At 38.2% G+C, this 16,712-nt stretch overlaps 1 protein-coding gene across 2 annotated transcripts in view; it reads left to right on the forward strand.

Annotated features, from left to right (window-relative positions):
* BTAF1 (B-TFIID TATA-box binding protein associated factor 1) overlaps nt 1–16,712 on the forward strand; it is a 41,669-nt gene that overhangs the window by 21,694 nt on the left and 3,263 nt on the right. For both annotated transcript variants that reach the window (XM_066191170.1, XM_066191171.1), the window contains 23 exons: nt 140–316; nt 837–977; nt 1,090–1,214; nt 1,861–1,981; nt 2,058–2,162; nt 2,392–2,541; nt 3,123–3,265; nt 3,433–3,607; nt 4,085–4,288; nt 5,180–5,606; nt 6,647–6,837; nt 7,772–7,925; nt 8,016–8,125; nt 10,051–10,252; nt 10,660–10,808; nt 13,134–13,286; nt 13,776–13,897; nt 14,093–14,260; nt 14,445–14,522; nt 14,604–14,733; nt 15,395–15,536; nt 15,705–15,835; nt 16,263–16,388. In XM_066191170.1, coding sequence (XP_066047267.1) covers nt 140–316; nt 837–977; nt 1,090–1,214; nt 1,861–1,981; nt 2,058–2,162; nt 2,392–2,541; nt 3,123–3,265; nt 3,433–3,607; nt 4,085–4,288; nt 5,180–5,606; nt 6,647–6,837; nt 7,772–7,925; nt 8,016–8,125; nt 10,051–10,252; nt 10,660–10,808; nt 13,134–13,286; nt 13,776–13,897; nt 14,093–14,260; nt 14,445–14,522; nt 14,604–14,733; nt 15,395–15,536; nt 15,705–15,835; nt 16,263–16,388 — 3,624 coding nt within the window. The remainder of the gene's footprint in view (nt 1–139; nt 317–836; nt 978–1,089; nt 1,215–1,860; nt 1,982–2,057; nt 2,163–2,391; nt 2,542–3,122; nt 3,266–3,432; nt 3,608–4,084; nt 4,289–5,179; nt 5,607–6,646; nt 6,838–7,771; nt 7,926–8,015; nt 8,126–10,050; nt 10,253–10,659; nt 10,809–13,133; nt 13,287–13,775; nt 13,898–14,092; nt 14,261–14,444; nt 14,523–14,603; nt 14,734–15,394; nt 15,537–15,704; nt 15,836–16,262; nt 16,389–16,712) is intronic.

The following is a 16,712-nucleotide window of genomic DNA, read 5'->3' on the forward strand; positions in this document are numbered from 1 at the left end:
ATATACCTGTTACAAATGCTCACAGATGCTTATTAAATGTAGCTGATACATAAACTTCACCTTGTTTGTATAGCAGTTTGGTCATCTCTAAGTTAAATTTTCTAAAGAAGTGCCTGTTCTATGATTTACTTTTTCCTAGGTAGTGGCACCAGTACGTGAGACTTGTGCTCAGACTTTGGGAGTAGTATTGAAACACATGAATGAGACTGGTGTTCATAAAACCGTGGATGTTCTCCTGAAGCTGCTTACACAGGAACAGTGGGAAGTGAGACATGGTGGTCTCCTAGGAATAAAGTATGCTTTGGCAGTGCGTCAGGTAATAACCCAAATTGTAGAGAACTTTGGATCAAAAATCTCTGCTCAAAGTAGAGGATGTGGCTGAACAGTAGATAGACGTGATAAAGCAAGCTTGCTTGCACTGGAGTCCTGTGGGTTGAGATGTGTGACTGCACTTTTACATCCATGCTGCAAGTATATGGTGCAAGCTGTGCTTCCAGAAAACATTATAAATAGAGGATATGCCTGCCTGGTCTTGGTGATACTCTCGTATGTGAGGGAACAGAGCAGAGTGTTACAAGAAGTTTAGGCTGTCTTTGGTGGTATTCTGCAGACACTGAGCTTTGTTTGTACCAAAAACCAAGCTGTTTTACGGTTCATTAAATTTATAACCTGTGTTTAATTTCATGAATGGTAACTTAAAATACTTAGATTACCGTCTTGGACATGTACCATCCCTTTGAAACAGTCAGGTTCGTTCACACACAGAGGCTACATCTTGGTTGATTGTACCTTTATAAGTTTTTTCAGTTTAAAAATGCTTTTGATCTTTTTGGCAGGACATGATCAACACTTTATTGCCTAAAGTGTTGCCTGCAATAATTGATGGTCTGCAAGATCTGGATGATGATGTCCGAGCTGTTGCTGCAGCATCTTTAGTACCAGTAGTGGAAAGCCTGGTCCAGCTTCAATCTCAGAAGGTGACTGAACTGTTTTAAGTTCACTTTTGGTCTAAGTGAAGAAAAGACTTAGAGGCATCGCTGGTTTTGTTTTGTTTCTTTAATGATAAACCTCCTCTGCTTATTTGTGTAGGTGCCTTTTATTCTTAATACCTTGTGGGATGCACTTCTGGAGTTGGATGACTTGACAGCTTCCACAAACAGTATCATGATCCTTCTTTCATCTCTTCTGACTTACCCTCAGGTCCGCAAGTGCAGGTAACAGGAACTGCATCTTAGTATGTTAAATTTTTCATAATACACGTGGTAAACTCACAGTATCTTCACTTAAGGTAGATGTTGTACACATTTGATTTTTCTCATCCTGTTTGATTGGCACTGCTGAAGCTGGTGGTCACCCAAATCCAGAAAAAAGAATGAAGTTTTGTTCCTAATGTTGTCTTTAATTCAGCATGTACTACTTGCCTCAGCTGATATGCCAGTTGCATCAGTTGATATGCCAGTTCGTGCAAAAGAGATGCAAGCTTGTTTTTAATTATTTGTAGAATCATAACTGCCTAATAGCAACTTCAGAACAGAAACAGCCCCTCCTTTTTTCTAAACAGTTGAACAAATCCTGAAGTATAGTCTGGGAAGAAAACATGGAAAAAATACATGCTTGAATTGAGTAGTTCTCTATACCAGTTAAAAAACCCAAACCAGTATTTTCCTGAAAAAAGATACCAACAAACTATTTTAAATGTATAAGCTGTAGTAACTTGATCCCTCACTTAAATCACCAACTATACGCAATACTTTCCTTTCTTAAAGCTTTCTTTTGGTTTAAAAGAGAAGAACCAAATTTAACTTAGCTCTGTGTGTGTTTTTATCCCTGACACTGCCTCTACATCTCCCTGTCCTGTAGTATTCAGCAATCCCTGACAGTTTTGGTCCCACGTGTGTGGCCATTCTTGCATCACACGATATCGTCTGTGCGAAAAGCAGCCCTGGAGACATTATTCACACTGTTGTCTACCCAAGACCAGGTAAGAATTAGAGTTATTAGTCTCTTACTGTGATGCATATTGGAATGTGCTTGGTCATATGATATCCTTGTTTCAGAGTTCTTCGACGTGGCTGACTCCAATTCTGCAAGACATGTTGAGGCACATATTTCAGTTTTGTATCTTAGAAAGCAACCAAGAAATTCTGGATCTTATTCACAAGGTATTTGCGTGACTTACCACCTAGATACAGTGCTTGTGTACCCTGCTCTTTCAAATCCTCTGTACTTTTGTGCAGATGAAGAAGTGTGCTCATGTTAAATACTTTGCAATTGCCCTGTGTGATGCTTTACTGTAGAGCAAATGTGTTCCTGCAGTTTCTCAGCATGTGTATGATCTTGTGTAGACCATGTACAAATTTGTCATGACTTCTACTGTTGTTCTTTCCCAAGGTGTGGCTGGAACTGTTAAACAAGGCATCTGTACAGTATGTTGTTGCAGCTGCTTGTCCATGGATGGGAGCCTGGCTCTGCTTAATGATGCAGCCATCTCATTTGCCCATTGACTTAAACATGTTGCTAGAAGTAAAAACCAGGTCCAAAGTAAGTGAATGTGGCCTCACTGACTGTTCTGAGGAAAGTAGGAAATCGTTTAGCTGTATATCAAACACATTCTAAGGCTGTTAGAGGGGGTAGTGGTGCCTTTCTACAGTTTTAAATGTAAACTGTCTTACAACCCTCTAGTCTGTGTAGAGCAAAAGGGTTCTTATCAGGCTATTCATGAGAATTAAAGTTCTGCTGTATAGCATTCTCTGCATGGGTTCTTCATGAAGTCTTTATTTACATGGCTCTAAAGCTATCTGCAGGACTGAGTTAAATCCAAAAGCATTGTGTTACTTCTGAAAAAATGCTGAGAGAGATTTCCTTTTTCCTCTGTATTTATCAGCTGTATGCCAAGTATTAACCTGAATATTATATTGAAGGAATGCTGCGTGCATTTAATTGGACTACAGAATGCTGTTAGTGTAGAGCTGATTTACAAGTATTGACTACTCTAAGAATTCTGTTAGCCAAGAAGTGTTTTTAGTCCAACTTTTTCATGGTGTGGTGATTATTTGTATTGTTATGGAATATGAATTCATCTCTTCATTGCAAACACACTCAACCTTTCCTTTGTTCCATAGGAAAAAGCAGGTGCTAAACTGCGTCAAGGTCAAACCCAGAATAAGGAAGTGATTCAGGAATACATTGCTGGGGCAGACAGCATTTCAGAAGATCCAGCAACCAGGGATTACGTTGTCATGCGTGCTCGGATGATGGCAGCAAAGTCAGTTTACAGGAAATATGAAAAAAAATACTTAAAAGCAATGTATTTTTTCTATGATATGTAGTGGTTTTGCCAAAATCTAATTACTATTCTGGCATCTTTATTTTGAATCGTTGATTGCAGAGTAATTATAACATTGAAGCGACTGTTCTTTTTTGTTTTGTCAGGTTGCTGGGAGCACTTTGTTGCTGCATTTGTGACCCAGGTGTAAATACTGTTACTCAAGAAATAAAGCCAGCTGAATCATTAGCTCAGCTACTGCTCTTCCACTTGAATTCTAAATCTGCCTTGCAGAGGATTAGTGTTGCGTTAGTAATCTGTGAGTGGGCAGCCTTGCAAAAGGTAGGATGTTTCTGCAGCAAAAATAAATTTCACTTACTATCTCAATCCACTGCTTGTTGTGTGGTACTTAGCTTGAAATAAGATTTCAGTAGGTAAGCTAAAATTGTGTTTATACATCCAAATACCAAAATCTTGATCGTTAGACAGGGGAGGAATACAGGACTCAGTAGATAAATGCCAGCTGTCAGAACTGTGAATCAGTAAATATGCTCACATTTTTTTCTACAAATAAATCTATTCTCAAGATGCCTTTTATCTAAGGTCAGTGGTTCCTTTTAAGGTGACTGTCTTTTCTCTACTCACTGTCATTTCCAGTGGCAGACTTTCTGTTCCTAATCCTTTATCTTTAATATTTTGGGTTATAAATGTTCATAGTCCTTCTGGAAACTGGATTTTTGTAGCTAGATTGAGCTGCCCAAGACTGAACAAAGGAAATTGTGATTATTCAGAAATGCAAATTGTGTTTTTCTATTACAGGAGTGTACAACTGTGGCTATTTGTGTTCAACCTCGTTTACTTGGTGTCCTTTCTGAACATCTCTATTACGATGAAATTGCTGTTCCTTTTACACGAATGCAAAACGAATGTAAACAACTCATCTCACTGCTAGCTGATGCACACATTGACATTGGAAACAGAGTAAACTGCAGTGTATTTACAATAGATCAAGCTAATGAGCTGGTAAGTAGAGGCATGCCTGCCTTACCTCCAAATCTGTTGTCTTGAAATACACCTTCAGCATAATTATTACGTAGACAGTAACTTGCAGAAATAATGTGGTGACCTTTGCATATCTCATGAAAAAGAATGTGTAAAGATTCTTACTGTTTCCCCTGAGGTATGTTTACAGTCTGACAAATTAAATGCAGTGCAAGGTACGTACTTAATGGGAGAAAAAAACTGAGTGTTCTAATCCTGGGTGTGGATTCACTGTTGAAATCCACACACAAGAAAACAAGGCAGACTTCAAAACCATTGTCAGAAGACTTGTAAATAGACTATGTAAATTCTAGACCTTCTCCCCCGTTGCCCCTGACCTTTTAATCTGCTTTTAATCTTTTTCCAGTGAAAGATTTAAGCAACAACAGTCAACCAGTTGTGAGTGGGAAAGGGTACAGAAGATCCTGAAACTACTTTGTTGTGCTTTTTTCTTTTATTTTTATCCCAGTCTCTTTCCTCAAAAGAAAATCAGCTGAGAAAAAACTTGTTCATGCACAGGAGCTTGCACATCCTTCCTGGATTCTTGTATTCACATTCTACTTTGCTAATCTGTCACATGCTTACATATTTCCAGAATATCTGGGTAGAACTGACAGATATGGGACAGTCTAAATTTGCAGGAGTACATAAACTGCTCTTGTAGCTTTGGGAATCTAGACTTTAAATGTCTAGGATATACCTGATTTTTTCTCTTTGATCTGCAGTTCAGGGTCCCCGGAAACTACATTTTGGAGCATTTACTGGGAAAATAGGGATGGTGGTATGTGGTCAAGTGACTCATGTTGTGCCATGAGGATATCCTGTTTTATGCTCAGTGAAGCAGATTTGTAATTGTTTTTTCCTTTCTCTTAGGTTACTTCTGTTTTCAATGAGGTGACATCATCCTTTACTTTGAATCCTAAAGTTCTGCAACAGTTGGACAGTAAAAGGCAACAAGTTCAAATGACTGTTACAGAAACGAATCAAGAATGGCAAGTGTTGCATCTGCGAGTCCATACCTTTGCTGCGTGTGCAGTTGTGAACTTGCAGCAACTTCCAGAAAAACTAAATCCTGTTATAAAACCCTTAATGGAAGCTATCAAAAAAGAAGAGAATACACTGGTACAAAACTATGTGGCTTCAAGTATAGCAAAGTTACTTCAGCAGTGTACAACAAGATCTCCTTGTCCCAACTCAAAGATTATAAAAAATCTCTGCAATTCCCTGTGTGTGGATCCACATCTTACCCCACTGGCAGCATGTCCTGCACAGCCTCAGGGTAGCCATGAAAACTCAAAAGGTATGATATTTAAGACTGCCAGGATTCTTAATATCTGTGCTTATTTCTGAACTGTTGACATGAGTATTTGAATGAGGCTTGTTTTCATTGATTTTTAAAATGCCAGCATATGAGTATTTATTAGTAATGATTTCATTTAGGTATCTTAAACTTTGTGTATTGGTTTAGATCTATATATGTATCTATAAAATACTTCAATTCCGATTTCCAAGTATTGACTATCCAGTTATCACATTTCACTTACAGATGTTATTGAGTAAAAATGGAAATTCAAGTAGCCCGTCAAAAATGTGACTTGTGTTACATTCCATAGGCTAATCATAAGATAAAAAGATGAGGACAGTGTTCAAAATTAATAAAATCATCCCATGCATGCAGTGGTCATGGATTCTTTAAATGGCTGTCCATTATTAAAAATGTATGTTTTGAATGAACAACCCAGATTGACCCGATTAAGATCTTAATATCCTTAAAGATTCTAATCTGCTTTAAGGTTTGACTACTGTATGTTTTTCTAAATAATTGTGTCCTTTTTTATCTCAGAGTAGAATAACATTCATATCTGATGGAAAATAAAGCTCTTTAGTATAAATGGAGAAATCAACAAATCCAAAGATACTAATGGCATCTTTCATTGTGTTGTGACAGAAGTACTGAACTGTTTTAAAGGACACAGAACATAAATTGGTTGAAACTTCAGAACATAATGTGACATTTCATTTGTCTCGTAATGTGTTTATTTCATTTTTATGAAATAAAATTGTGTGAATGTTTTGTATTTGATTGATGTGTTACCTGTGCTTCTTGCTGAATTACAATTTCTAGCAGTTTGCACACTTAAATTTTCTTTCCAAATCTGTAATGTGCTCCTAGCACAGTAACTCTTCTCTGTACTGAAGTATTATTGTCCTCAAGGGTGGAAAAAATTATGAGTTTTTTTTAAAGCAGAATCAGCAGATGACTTGTAGGTAGCTCTCACTTCCCCCTGTGTGTTAAACTGCAGCTTAAATTGTTGTCAACTGATTTCCCTTTTCTTTTAGGGCCCAACTCTGATAAAGATGGGATGCAGCACACAGTTACTAAGCACAGGGGGATAATTACACTGTACAGACATCAGAAAGCTGCTTTTGCCATCACAAGTCGGCGAGGTCCTACTCCAAAAGCTCCAAAAGCCCCTATTGCAGATCTCCCCACAGGCAGCAGTGGAAGCATTCCTACAGAACTCGATGAGGTACATTTCAAAAGCTCTAATTTGCAACGTGACATCCACCCCTCCTTTCCATTACTTCGCATTCACTGGAGTTGATACCATTGTATTGTATTGGATGGCAGGGGTTTTGCATCACGAAACCTCCTGTTTTGTGATGCTAGCAGCTTGTTTGATGTTTTAAGTGTTTGTCATTAAGAACATTCATAATTCCTGAAATGTTATAATTACTATAGAAAATGAATATCAATATAAGTTCATGCAGATGGATTTCCACATAGTGTGGAACAAACACAAGAGGACACGAACTGTGTCCTGCCTGTGTTAGTGTTGGTCCATCTCAATTCCTGCTGGATGCCTCTGAAGCATTAAAACCAGCAATTGGAATATGGCTGTGAAGTAGCATGTCTGTGTGACTTCCACACGTGATGTCCTAAACTCTTCCCTTTGACTAATTTCACACTTCCACATGTTTTAACAAGATTTTGGGCAGGACTGTGAACTCCTAAACTCTTAAGTGTTGTGGATTTTGTTCTTAATTCTTAGTGGTTTTTATTAATTCTCCTTGCCAAGGAGGGTGGGAGCAAAAGAGGAGGGTAAACAACAAATCAAGTATTGTAAGTTTTCTAGTATAGTAATGTTCTTGGTGTCACTGTATTGGCAATATTTGAGGGTCTGGAACCAGAACTACTTGGAAGCATCTTGTTGAAATGGACCAGTGTCAGCAAAGGCCAAATATCAAATTTATAGGCTTTAAATAATTGGCTATAAAATATTTATTTTTTTACATGTATAAAGAGTAAAGTAATTAACTTGGGAAAAACCTGTTGGTGAATGTGTTGTAGGTATGTATAAACACAATCAAAATTGTATGCCTGTGTAATGAGAGGTCGCCCTTGAAAATAGTTGTTACGTAATGTATCTAACCTTGCTACTTTGTTGAATTGTTTAATTCTAGGCTCAGAAACCTTATGTCGTACAGAGAAGAGGAGCTGAATTTGCCTTATCTACTATAGCTAAACATTTTGGTGCTGAAATGGCAACGGGGTTGCCACATCTCTGGGATGCTATGGTTGGCTCGTTAAGGAACAATATTCACATAAATAATTTTGGTAATTACACTTCAGATTTAATCTGGGAGGGGTGGCAGGCTGGAGCCAGTGTGTCAGTCTTAAACTGAGCACCTTTTCTGTTTTTACCAGACCGAAAGTCTTTACTGGAAAAAGGCGATGCTCCAGCCCAGGAGCTGGTGAATTCCTTGCAAGTTTTTGAAACAACAGCAGCTTCAATGGATACTCAGCTACATCCTCTGGTAATCAGCTTTTGCATGAAACACTTCAGTTTCTTCTTCCTTGCTGGTGGTTTAAGTCTTTATTTTTCTTGCTTAGATGTTTTTCTGGTTTTGCTCAAATGGTGTTTTGGTCACTCATTAGCCTGCCTGTTCTCCAAGTCCTCTGTCCTAGTCTTGATAAACTGAAGGCATACCCTTCAGCAGTCAAGATGTTCTGTTTTAAAGCTGCTTTTCCCCCTGTATCCTGTAGAATGTTAAATTCTGTCGTTTATGGAGGTTGTAGAACAAACCATTAAAGCAAACAGCCACCAAAAATTTAGCCTTGGCTTACCTTTTTTTGGATGAGATCCCAAACATGGTGTCCAATGTTTGAAGTATGATAATATTTATACTGTTGTGTTACACTGGAATCAGTATCTCTGCTCTGCTTTATTCTAATTCTATATTTCCTAAACCTGGAGAACAGACTGGTAATACAATGCCTTCTGTTTGTTATGAAATTACAGATGAAAATGTGGTTGTACTGTGTGGCTATACACAGTATAATGTGGTTATACACAGTGTCAGCCACTGTGTGGCTGACTGAACTGATCTGACTTATAATGCACAAACTGACATGCCGTTTGTGTGGCCAGAGCAGGGGCAAAATGGTAGTACTAAAGTCAGTTTGTTGCCTGGCTACTCTGTGCCAGGCTGAAGGTTGTCAGAAAGGCTGCCTGTGCAGGGAATGCAAGAATTATAGAGACCTCAGTTTACCCACAGGTAGACTAGATTTGATCGTTTAAAAAACGGCTTCTTTCTCTGAAATTGGGAGAGAATCCTGGAGTTGGGATAATTTTGTGAAAGTATCAGTAAAGTACTGGTTAAAAAAAAAGAAACAGAACAAAAAAGTCATCCTTATGTCTGCATCTAACAAAATTTTCAGTACTGGCCTATCTGCAGTACTCTATTTCAGAATAAGTATAGTAGTTCTGGAAGAGACACACAGAAGGGCAGTAGGATGACAGAAATATATGAGAAGGCTCCCATGCAAGGAATAAGTAGGCCAGAAGTCTGGAAAGGATGGGTATAATGAAGGGGCTATAGAATTCTGAGCAAATGGAGAAGAATCATGTGGAATTTTTTCTTACTTATTTTAATAAAATACTGAAATGATTTTGAGTGCATTTAGTATATGCCATGGAAAGACTTTTAAAATGTGCATTTTATGTATGTACACATAAATGTGGTATTTAGTTATTGTGTAGATTGGTTTTGGTATTGCTAGTACTGTATGCAGTTTAAAAAAAATTGTAGAAAGTCACAGAGGCTGAACTTGGTTCATCAAGCTAGTAGTTAGGGACTTTCACACTAGGAAAAACCTGACTGTCTGTTTAGGTATCCCATACAAAAGCGTATCTGCACTGATTAAAAAGAAGACACATAGGTATACCAAAGACACACGTGTATTACCCTGCTGGGGAGATGCAGATTTCCTTCTGGATGTCCTCCTTGTCACACAGAATTGAGATCCCCAGCATGAGTAATTAATCTGCTAAACACAAAGGAAATGAGTCTAGGACAATTTGCTAGCTGGAAGGAATTCTTAGATCTGTGTAACTGTGTTTGGGAAATAACTTTTTTTTTTTAATAAGAAGTTCTGGGTACTGTATTTTCAGTGTGAAACACTTCCTTGCTAACTAAGGGCTTCATTAAATTTGATTTTGACTGAAATGCTAAATATTTTGTTACTCTGAATTTTATCTGTGTTCGGGAGTAACGTGCATTCAAAGTTCAAATTGCCTTTTTCTTCTGAAATAATTTTTTAGTTCTAAGCAATTATATCTTGCAAAGGAGCCATTTTAAGCATTCTTAAATTACTTTAAAAGACTCTAGTTCAAAAAAATCACCAATTTGTTTATATTTTGTATTAACCTTTACTCCCCACACCTTTTTCTTTTATTCAGTTAATACAGCATTTGCCTCATCTTTACATGTGCCTTCAACATCCCAGCACTGCTGTGAGACACATGGCATCCCGTTGTGTGGGTGTTATGAGCAAAATAGCAACCATGGAAACAATGAATATCTTTCTGGAGAAAGTCCTACCCTGGCTGGGAGCAATAGATGACAACACCAAACAAGAAGGTGCAATCGAAGCACTTGCATGTATCCTTGCTTGTATATTCAAAAACGCAGACAGTTCTTTACTGTTGTTTCATTTGGGTGAACAAAAATGGTTGCCTGAAAAAAATGAGAGGAGGAATGAAATAAAACCCTAAGCTGCTTCTTCTCCTGTGGAAAGAAACAGAGGAAACTTTCATTTCTATTGCCCTTATTTTATCTACCAAGTGACATTTTGGCAGAGGTAATTCAGTCTCTCAAACCACACACTTTGCTGGCCAAATGTAATTGGGTAGATCAGATTTCCCTGCTTCTGCATTGTTTTGTCACAAGAAATCTCATTCACCTGTGTGTAACAATTAATGACACTTACTGAGAGTGAAATCTCCTGGGTAAATATCTGTCAGACAAACCTGAACTGTTAAAAACTATTTCCTTAATAGCCACTTCAGGTGTAATGGAGCAGCTGGATGTTGGTATTGTTCCATACATTGTTCTTCTAGTGGTTCCAGTTCTGGGTAGAATGAGTGATCAGACAAACAGTGTACGTTTTATGGCTACTCAGTGCTTTGCCACGCTGATTAGACTGATGCCTCTTGAGGTAAGCTCAAGCTGTATGTGTATGGAGTATGTGAACTGTCCTGTATCCATTCTTTCACCAGCTGCACAGTCCAGGCTTCTGGCCTGTTAAATGCTGAATGAGTAACTGGTTTTGTAGGTGTCGAGTCCATATCAGAAAATAAAAGATGCACCCTTTATATGGACCCTGTGTTAGCAGTTTTCTCATTTAATGTTAAAATAAAATTTCTCTTTATGAGAAGCTCATTTCGGCTGTATTCACAAAATTAAATGGTAGATTTATTAATTTTGTGTGTAATGCTGCTTTTCTTAGTTTGGATTTAAAAGTTTTAGGAGTTCTATGTGCACTCTCCTTAGGGATGTGTGTTGCTGAGTGTGTTGTCAAGAGAAATGTACAAAAGCAATACTGGCTTAAAAGAAAAATCAAAAATAACAGAAATAGTGTGGGGATAAGTAGGATCACTTATTACTAGTTCTTAAAATCAAAAAGCATCACCCTACATATTTAGGCAAAATATTGTGTATTATGATGCAGTAGCGTCTAACCAGTGTCTACAGATCTGCTTCAGTCTTTCACTTGTGCTACAACTCACATACCTCAGACAACTTCTGATGTTGTGCATCAAGGACTGCAATGCTTCTAAGTAACTTAATGTGACCACCAGATGGTAATAGAAGACAGTTTAGAATTTCCACAGCAAAAATGAAAAACAGTTGTCAGCTTAATGGGTTTTTATTATTTCACTTTTTAATTTAGCATAATAGAACCTTAGAATCTCGTGACTAGCAATCTGCCTTAACAGGAGCACTTACTTTGTGTGCTTACACTGAGATGTTGAACAAGTTGAAAGTGAGCAAAGAGCTTAATTTCTAGCATGTTCGTTGCAGTGCCATTTGCACCAAGGCCCTTCTTCATACAGATCTTAAACACAGTCCTGTGGAATACTCATAGCATAGGGCTTGTGGGGGGGTTAAAGCTATTTTAATAAAATCTGGTGAGAATCTCTTAAAAACATACTATACTTGTTTTATTAATTGCATGCATGTGCATGATCTGTTCATATTTCTTTTCCATAGTGATGGAAGAAGTGCCTTAAAATTTCCCTTTCTGGTTAAGAAAGTTCAGTATCAGATATTAAATATGTAAACATAGAGTGAAGCAGATTAATAATCAGAGACAATACTTGTATTGTCATGGAATGGTATTTTATTTAATAAACAGCATTATGTGAGTTGGGGCTGCTTAACTATGCTCTGTTTCCTGCATCTTTATGCTCAAATTGATTATTCCTGCAACTGTAAAAAATGAAAGTATGACTGAGAGAAGGATTGTAAGATAAATGGTTCAACTTGATCAAACTTGTATTGATAAGAAATCCTGCTGCAAGCTGACAACATACTTGAACCAAATTACCTGGCCTAGTGTTCATACTGTAGATAGGCTCTTCTAAAAGGGAGAGTAGGCAGAGCATTGAACAAGGAGGCTGCAGTCTCTGTATATGTATGTACTTAAATATCATTTGGGGCGCTACTAACATCCTCCTTCCTTACTAACCACATACATGGTGGAATTATTTGATAGAGGGGTTTTTTTAGCCAGGAGCCCTCTGTAAGTGATTAGTAAGTTGGGTTTTGAAGCATAGCTAACTAAAAATGGAGAAGGCCCAGAAAAATGGGTGATAGATGTGATGGTGGGGAAAACAGCAGTGCCTCTGCTGCTACTGTATGTTATTACCAAGCAAGAATGAGCATATTTGGCTCCCAAATGCCTTCTTTGGGCTTCTGGCCTGGTATGGGGAGTACCCAGGAAGTAAAGGTCTGCTGCTACAAACAGAGGGGTTCAGGTGTTCTGTTTTTTTTTTCTCCCAACAGTTCTAAATTGCTTGTATTTATCCTATGGATTTCAGTATCATTTTAGATCTAATTTACTAAGAAGGAGAAAAATGCATCAAACTTTAAATGGTAGCGTGTGGCTCAAGAGGAGCGGGTGTCATAGGATTCTCTAGCCAGCCAGATAAACTCACTGATTAGAGGTAGAATAGCTCAGTCTTTGTAGAATCTCAGCAGCATGACCAGAATTTTCTGTCTATCTTTTCAATGTTTCCTTTTGGGGCAGGATTTGTCTCATGCACCTTACCACACTGCATATGTTGACCTGCAAGTAATCGAACAAGTGTAGCTAAATATAGTATTTAAATCCTGAGTTTAGATTCATACAGTTGAGAAGATTGCAGATTTTCACTGTATGTTTGAAATGTCTGGGTATGAGGTTTAATTTCTTCCTCTCCTCTGCGTGGCATTTAAGTCCTGTAGCCCTTGCATGACTGCTTTAAAAATGTTACCCTAGGCTGGTATACCAGACCCACCAAACATGTCTGAAGAATTAATCAGAATGAAGGCTAAAGAACGTCACTTTCTGGAACAATTACTGGATGGGAAGAAACTGGAAAACTATGAAATTCCAGTACCAATCAAAGCAGAGCTCAGAAAATACCAGCAGGTAACAGCTTATACTTTTATTTTAAAAGTTCCAGTCTGAAGTGATTTCATGGAATAGTAGTTGTTCAGGTACTGGCATTTTTCTTGTGGATTCTTTGAGTGTTTCGGTTTCAGTTGCTCAGTGTGTATCTTGGACTCTGGATAAGGAAGAACAAATTAAGTAATGCATGCTTCTTATACTGTTCTAATGATATATTTTCCCCTTTCTGGATTTTACCTTTTTGTCTGGGAATGGCCAGTGGGCTGTGCCTTGCTAACACTGACTCTGGCTGCCCACCACTTCAAAAGGCCTCACTGTACCGTTTGGGTTTGTTTGTCCCTTTATTCCCCCCACTTTTAGTGAATGGGTTGTTGTGGAAGCACTTGTGGTGGGGAACCAGCTCCTAGTTTGGCAGTGCTGGATCATTGAACATATGGATGTTTGAACTGAAGCTCAACTAGCAAAAAGCCAGTTTTTCCTTGTGGCACTCTCCTTCTTTTCTGATTTCAGGATGGAGTGAACTGGCTTGCATTTCTCAATAAATACAAACTTCATGGAATTCTTTGTGATGACATGGGCTTAGGAAAAACTTTACAATCCATTTGCATTCTTGCAGGTGATCATTGCCTCAGGTAAGCTTAAACAAATAACACTCTGTCTTAGACTTTGATGCTTGGTCCTGTGTGGTAATGAATTTGGACATAGTGACTGTAGGTGGCTGTGCTTGGATAGAGGGTTTGGACCCAGGTGGCCTCCACAGGTCCCTTCCCACCTCAACTCTTCTGTGAAAAATTATCTTTTTTATACTCTATTTTATACTCTTAAAGGGCTCAGGAATATGCAAGAACAAAACTGGTGGACAGTGTTCCTCTTCCCTCCTTGGTGGTGTGTCCTCCTACACTCACGGGACACTGGGTGGATGAAGTGGGCAAATTTTGCTCAAAAGAGTATCTTAATCCATTGCACTACACAGGACCTCCTACTGAGAGAGCAAGGTAACCAACCCATCTTGCATTTATAACTGGTTCAGAGTAAAATATCCCACATGGAATTTTTCAATTTACTACTGCTACTAAAGCATAGTTTGTGGGCATGGGAACACTTGTGACAGTTTCTTTAAAGGCTGAACTAATAACGTGTAAGGGACACTTTAATTAACTCCTCTTTTTTTTCCTTAAGATTGCAACACCAGGTGAAAAGACACAATCTCATAGTGGCTTCATATGATGTTGTAAGAAATGACATTGACTTCTTCAGGTAAGAATTGGCTTGTTTTCTGAGGTTTTTTAGTAACTTAGAATTTTAAATTCTACTTAAGTCTATGTTCTTCTTTTCTAGAAATATTAAATTCAATTACTGCATTCTTGATGAAGGCCATGTAATAAAAAATGGAAAAACAAAGCTGTCAAAAGCAGTGAAACAGCTGACTGCTAATTACAGGATAATTCTTTCTGGGACACCAATCCAGGTAACTGATTTTCTATTCTGGATTGAATAGTAGAAAACAAACAGCATAGGTCTATCTTGCACTCAGTTTTATTGTACCTTTTAAGAACCATCTTGTTCAAATGTTTCAACATTGCAAAACAGCTTTTCACTTCTAAATGCTCAAAATGACATCTTTTCCCTTTCCTGGTATACCTGTATAGGGGAGTGAATAAAGGTTTTGTGGTATTGATGGGGGTTCAAAACTTGGCAGCCAGACTTTCTCTACCACTTCCTCTTTAAGTGTCAGGCAGGGAAGAGACTGTTTCCCCATATCTCAAGTAAAACTAGCAGGAAGCTCAATTCTGAGATCTCTAGATCTGGAGCTTTGTCCTAGTGACTTGCCTGTGCAGTATCTGTCTCACCCAGGACTAAGACCCCTGGTGCGTCCTGGGTTTTGTTAACCATAAGAACTCTGGGTGTGGCTTGAGGCACTGGACACAGTGGGAAATCCATTTATACATTTAAGTGCATGCAAAAGTATTTCTGTAACTCGGATGAAAGAGCCACCAAGCTCCAGAAGCTTGGGGCTGGGTTGTAGTGGGAGGTTTGTAGGGTTTTAAATATGTGGAAGTTTTTTCTGATACCTTGCAACAACTTATTATTTCTGTAAATAATTTATCAAATGTTTCTTTTATGTTCAGAACAACGTCTTAGAGTTGTGGTCGTTGTTTGACTTCCTAATGCCAGGATTCTTGGGCACTGAGCGCCAGTTTGCAGCTCGCTACGGCAAACCAATCCTGGCAAGCAGAGATGCCCGGAGCTCCAGTCGAGAGCAAGAGGCTGGTGAGGATCAAGTGTTTAAACCTTGGGTTTTTGTTTTAGCCTTTTAAATGAGAACTGCTAATGAAAAGAAAAAGTGTGGTTAGCTCTAACATCAGAGATTGAGGGGGAGCTGAATGTTTTGAAGAAAGTGTTTTTCTTCTAAAACACTGGTGCTGTTGCCCTCACTAGGGGTACTCGCAATGGAAGCTCTGCACCGCCAAGTCCTGCCCTTCCTGCTAAGGAGAATGAAAGAGGATGTGCTGCAAGATCTTCCACCCAAGATTATTCAAGATTATTACTGTATTCTCAGTCCTCTACAGGTAGGCCTAAAAAGTGGCTGAAAGTTTATTTTTCAGCACAGTTAAGACCTCATAGGCATGAATTCTGTATTCCTGTGTCAGTCTGATACCAGCTCTGATATTCTCTGGATGTACTAAAATAATTTTGTAGTACGTGTTTAACTCACTAATTCCAGTCCTGTAGTAATAGAGCATTTCTTGAGCTTAATTTCGGGCATTGTTCAAGAAAAACATGTAGGCATCTGCAGATTGTTTTTCAGTAACAATTTCCAAGTGGAAAGAAGACAAATGGCAAGAGATTCTGTTGTTAATGTTTATCTTGTGTTACATATGAAATAGCTTTCTTGATGTATGATAATTCACAATTTTAACTTGAAACTGAACTCTGAATAGGACTGTCTATCTTCTGCCAGGAAAAAACACTCTTATTCTCTTGTCTGGTCTACAGGTTCAGCTTTATGAAGATTTTGCCAAGTCTCGTGCCAAATGTGATATTGATGAAACAGTTTCTTCAATTTCACTGAATGAAGAAACTGAAAAACCAAAGCTTAAGTCTACAGGTCATGTATTTCAGGTACGGTTTTATTCAGTAATTTTTATTACCTAGTACATACGTTTTTGGTAACTTTATTTATAGGTTTGTAAAAAAAGAAAATCCAAGTAGTAAACGTAGACATTTGTGGTCATGTGATCTAGCAGAGTATTTATGGCTGGAATGTGATGTTATAGCTATTATGTTTAAATTATGGATTTGTGTCTTATGAAGCATAACACTGCCTCGTATTCTTAATGTGATGTGCTTAGTTGGTGTAGAGCTGTTTTGTGGATCTTGTGAAAACTGAGTACTGAGAGAGCAGAACCTCAGAATGAGGAAAGTAATTCTGATTGCATCAGCTGT

Source organism: Chamaea fasciata, unplaced genomic scaffold (genome assembly GCF_029207755.1).
Source record: "Chamaea fasciata isolate MVZ Bird 193981 ecotype frontalis unplaced genomic scaffold, bChaFas1.0.hap1 SCAF_9, whole genome shotgun sequence".
In the NCBI taxonomy this organism is placed as follows: domain Eukaryota; kingdom Metazoa; phylum Chordata; class Aves; order Passeriformes; family Sylviidae; genus Chamaea; species Chamaea fasciata.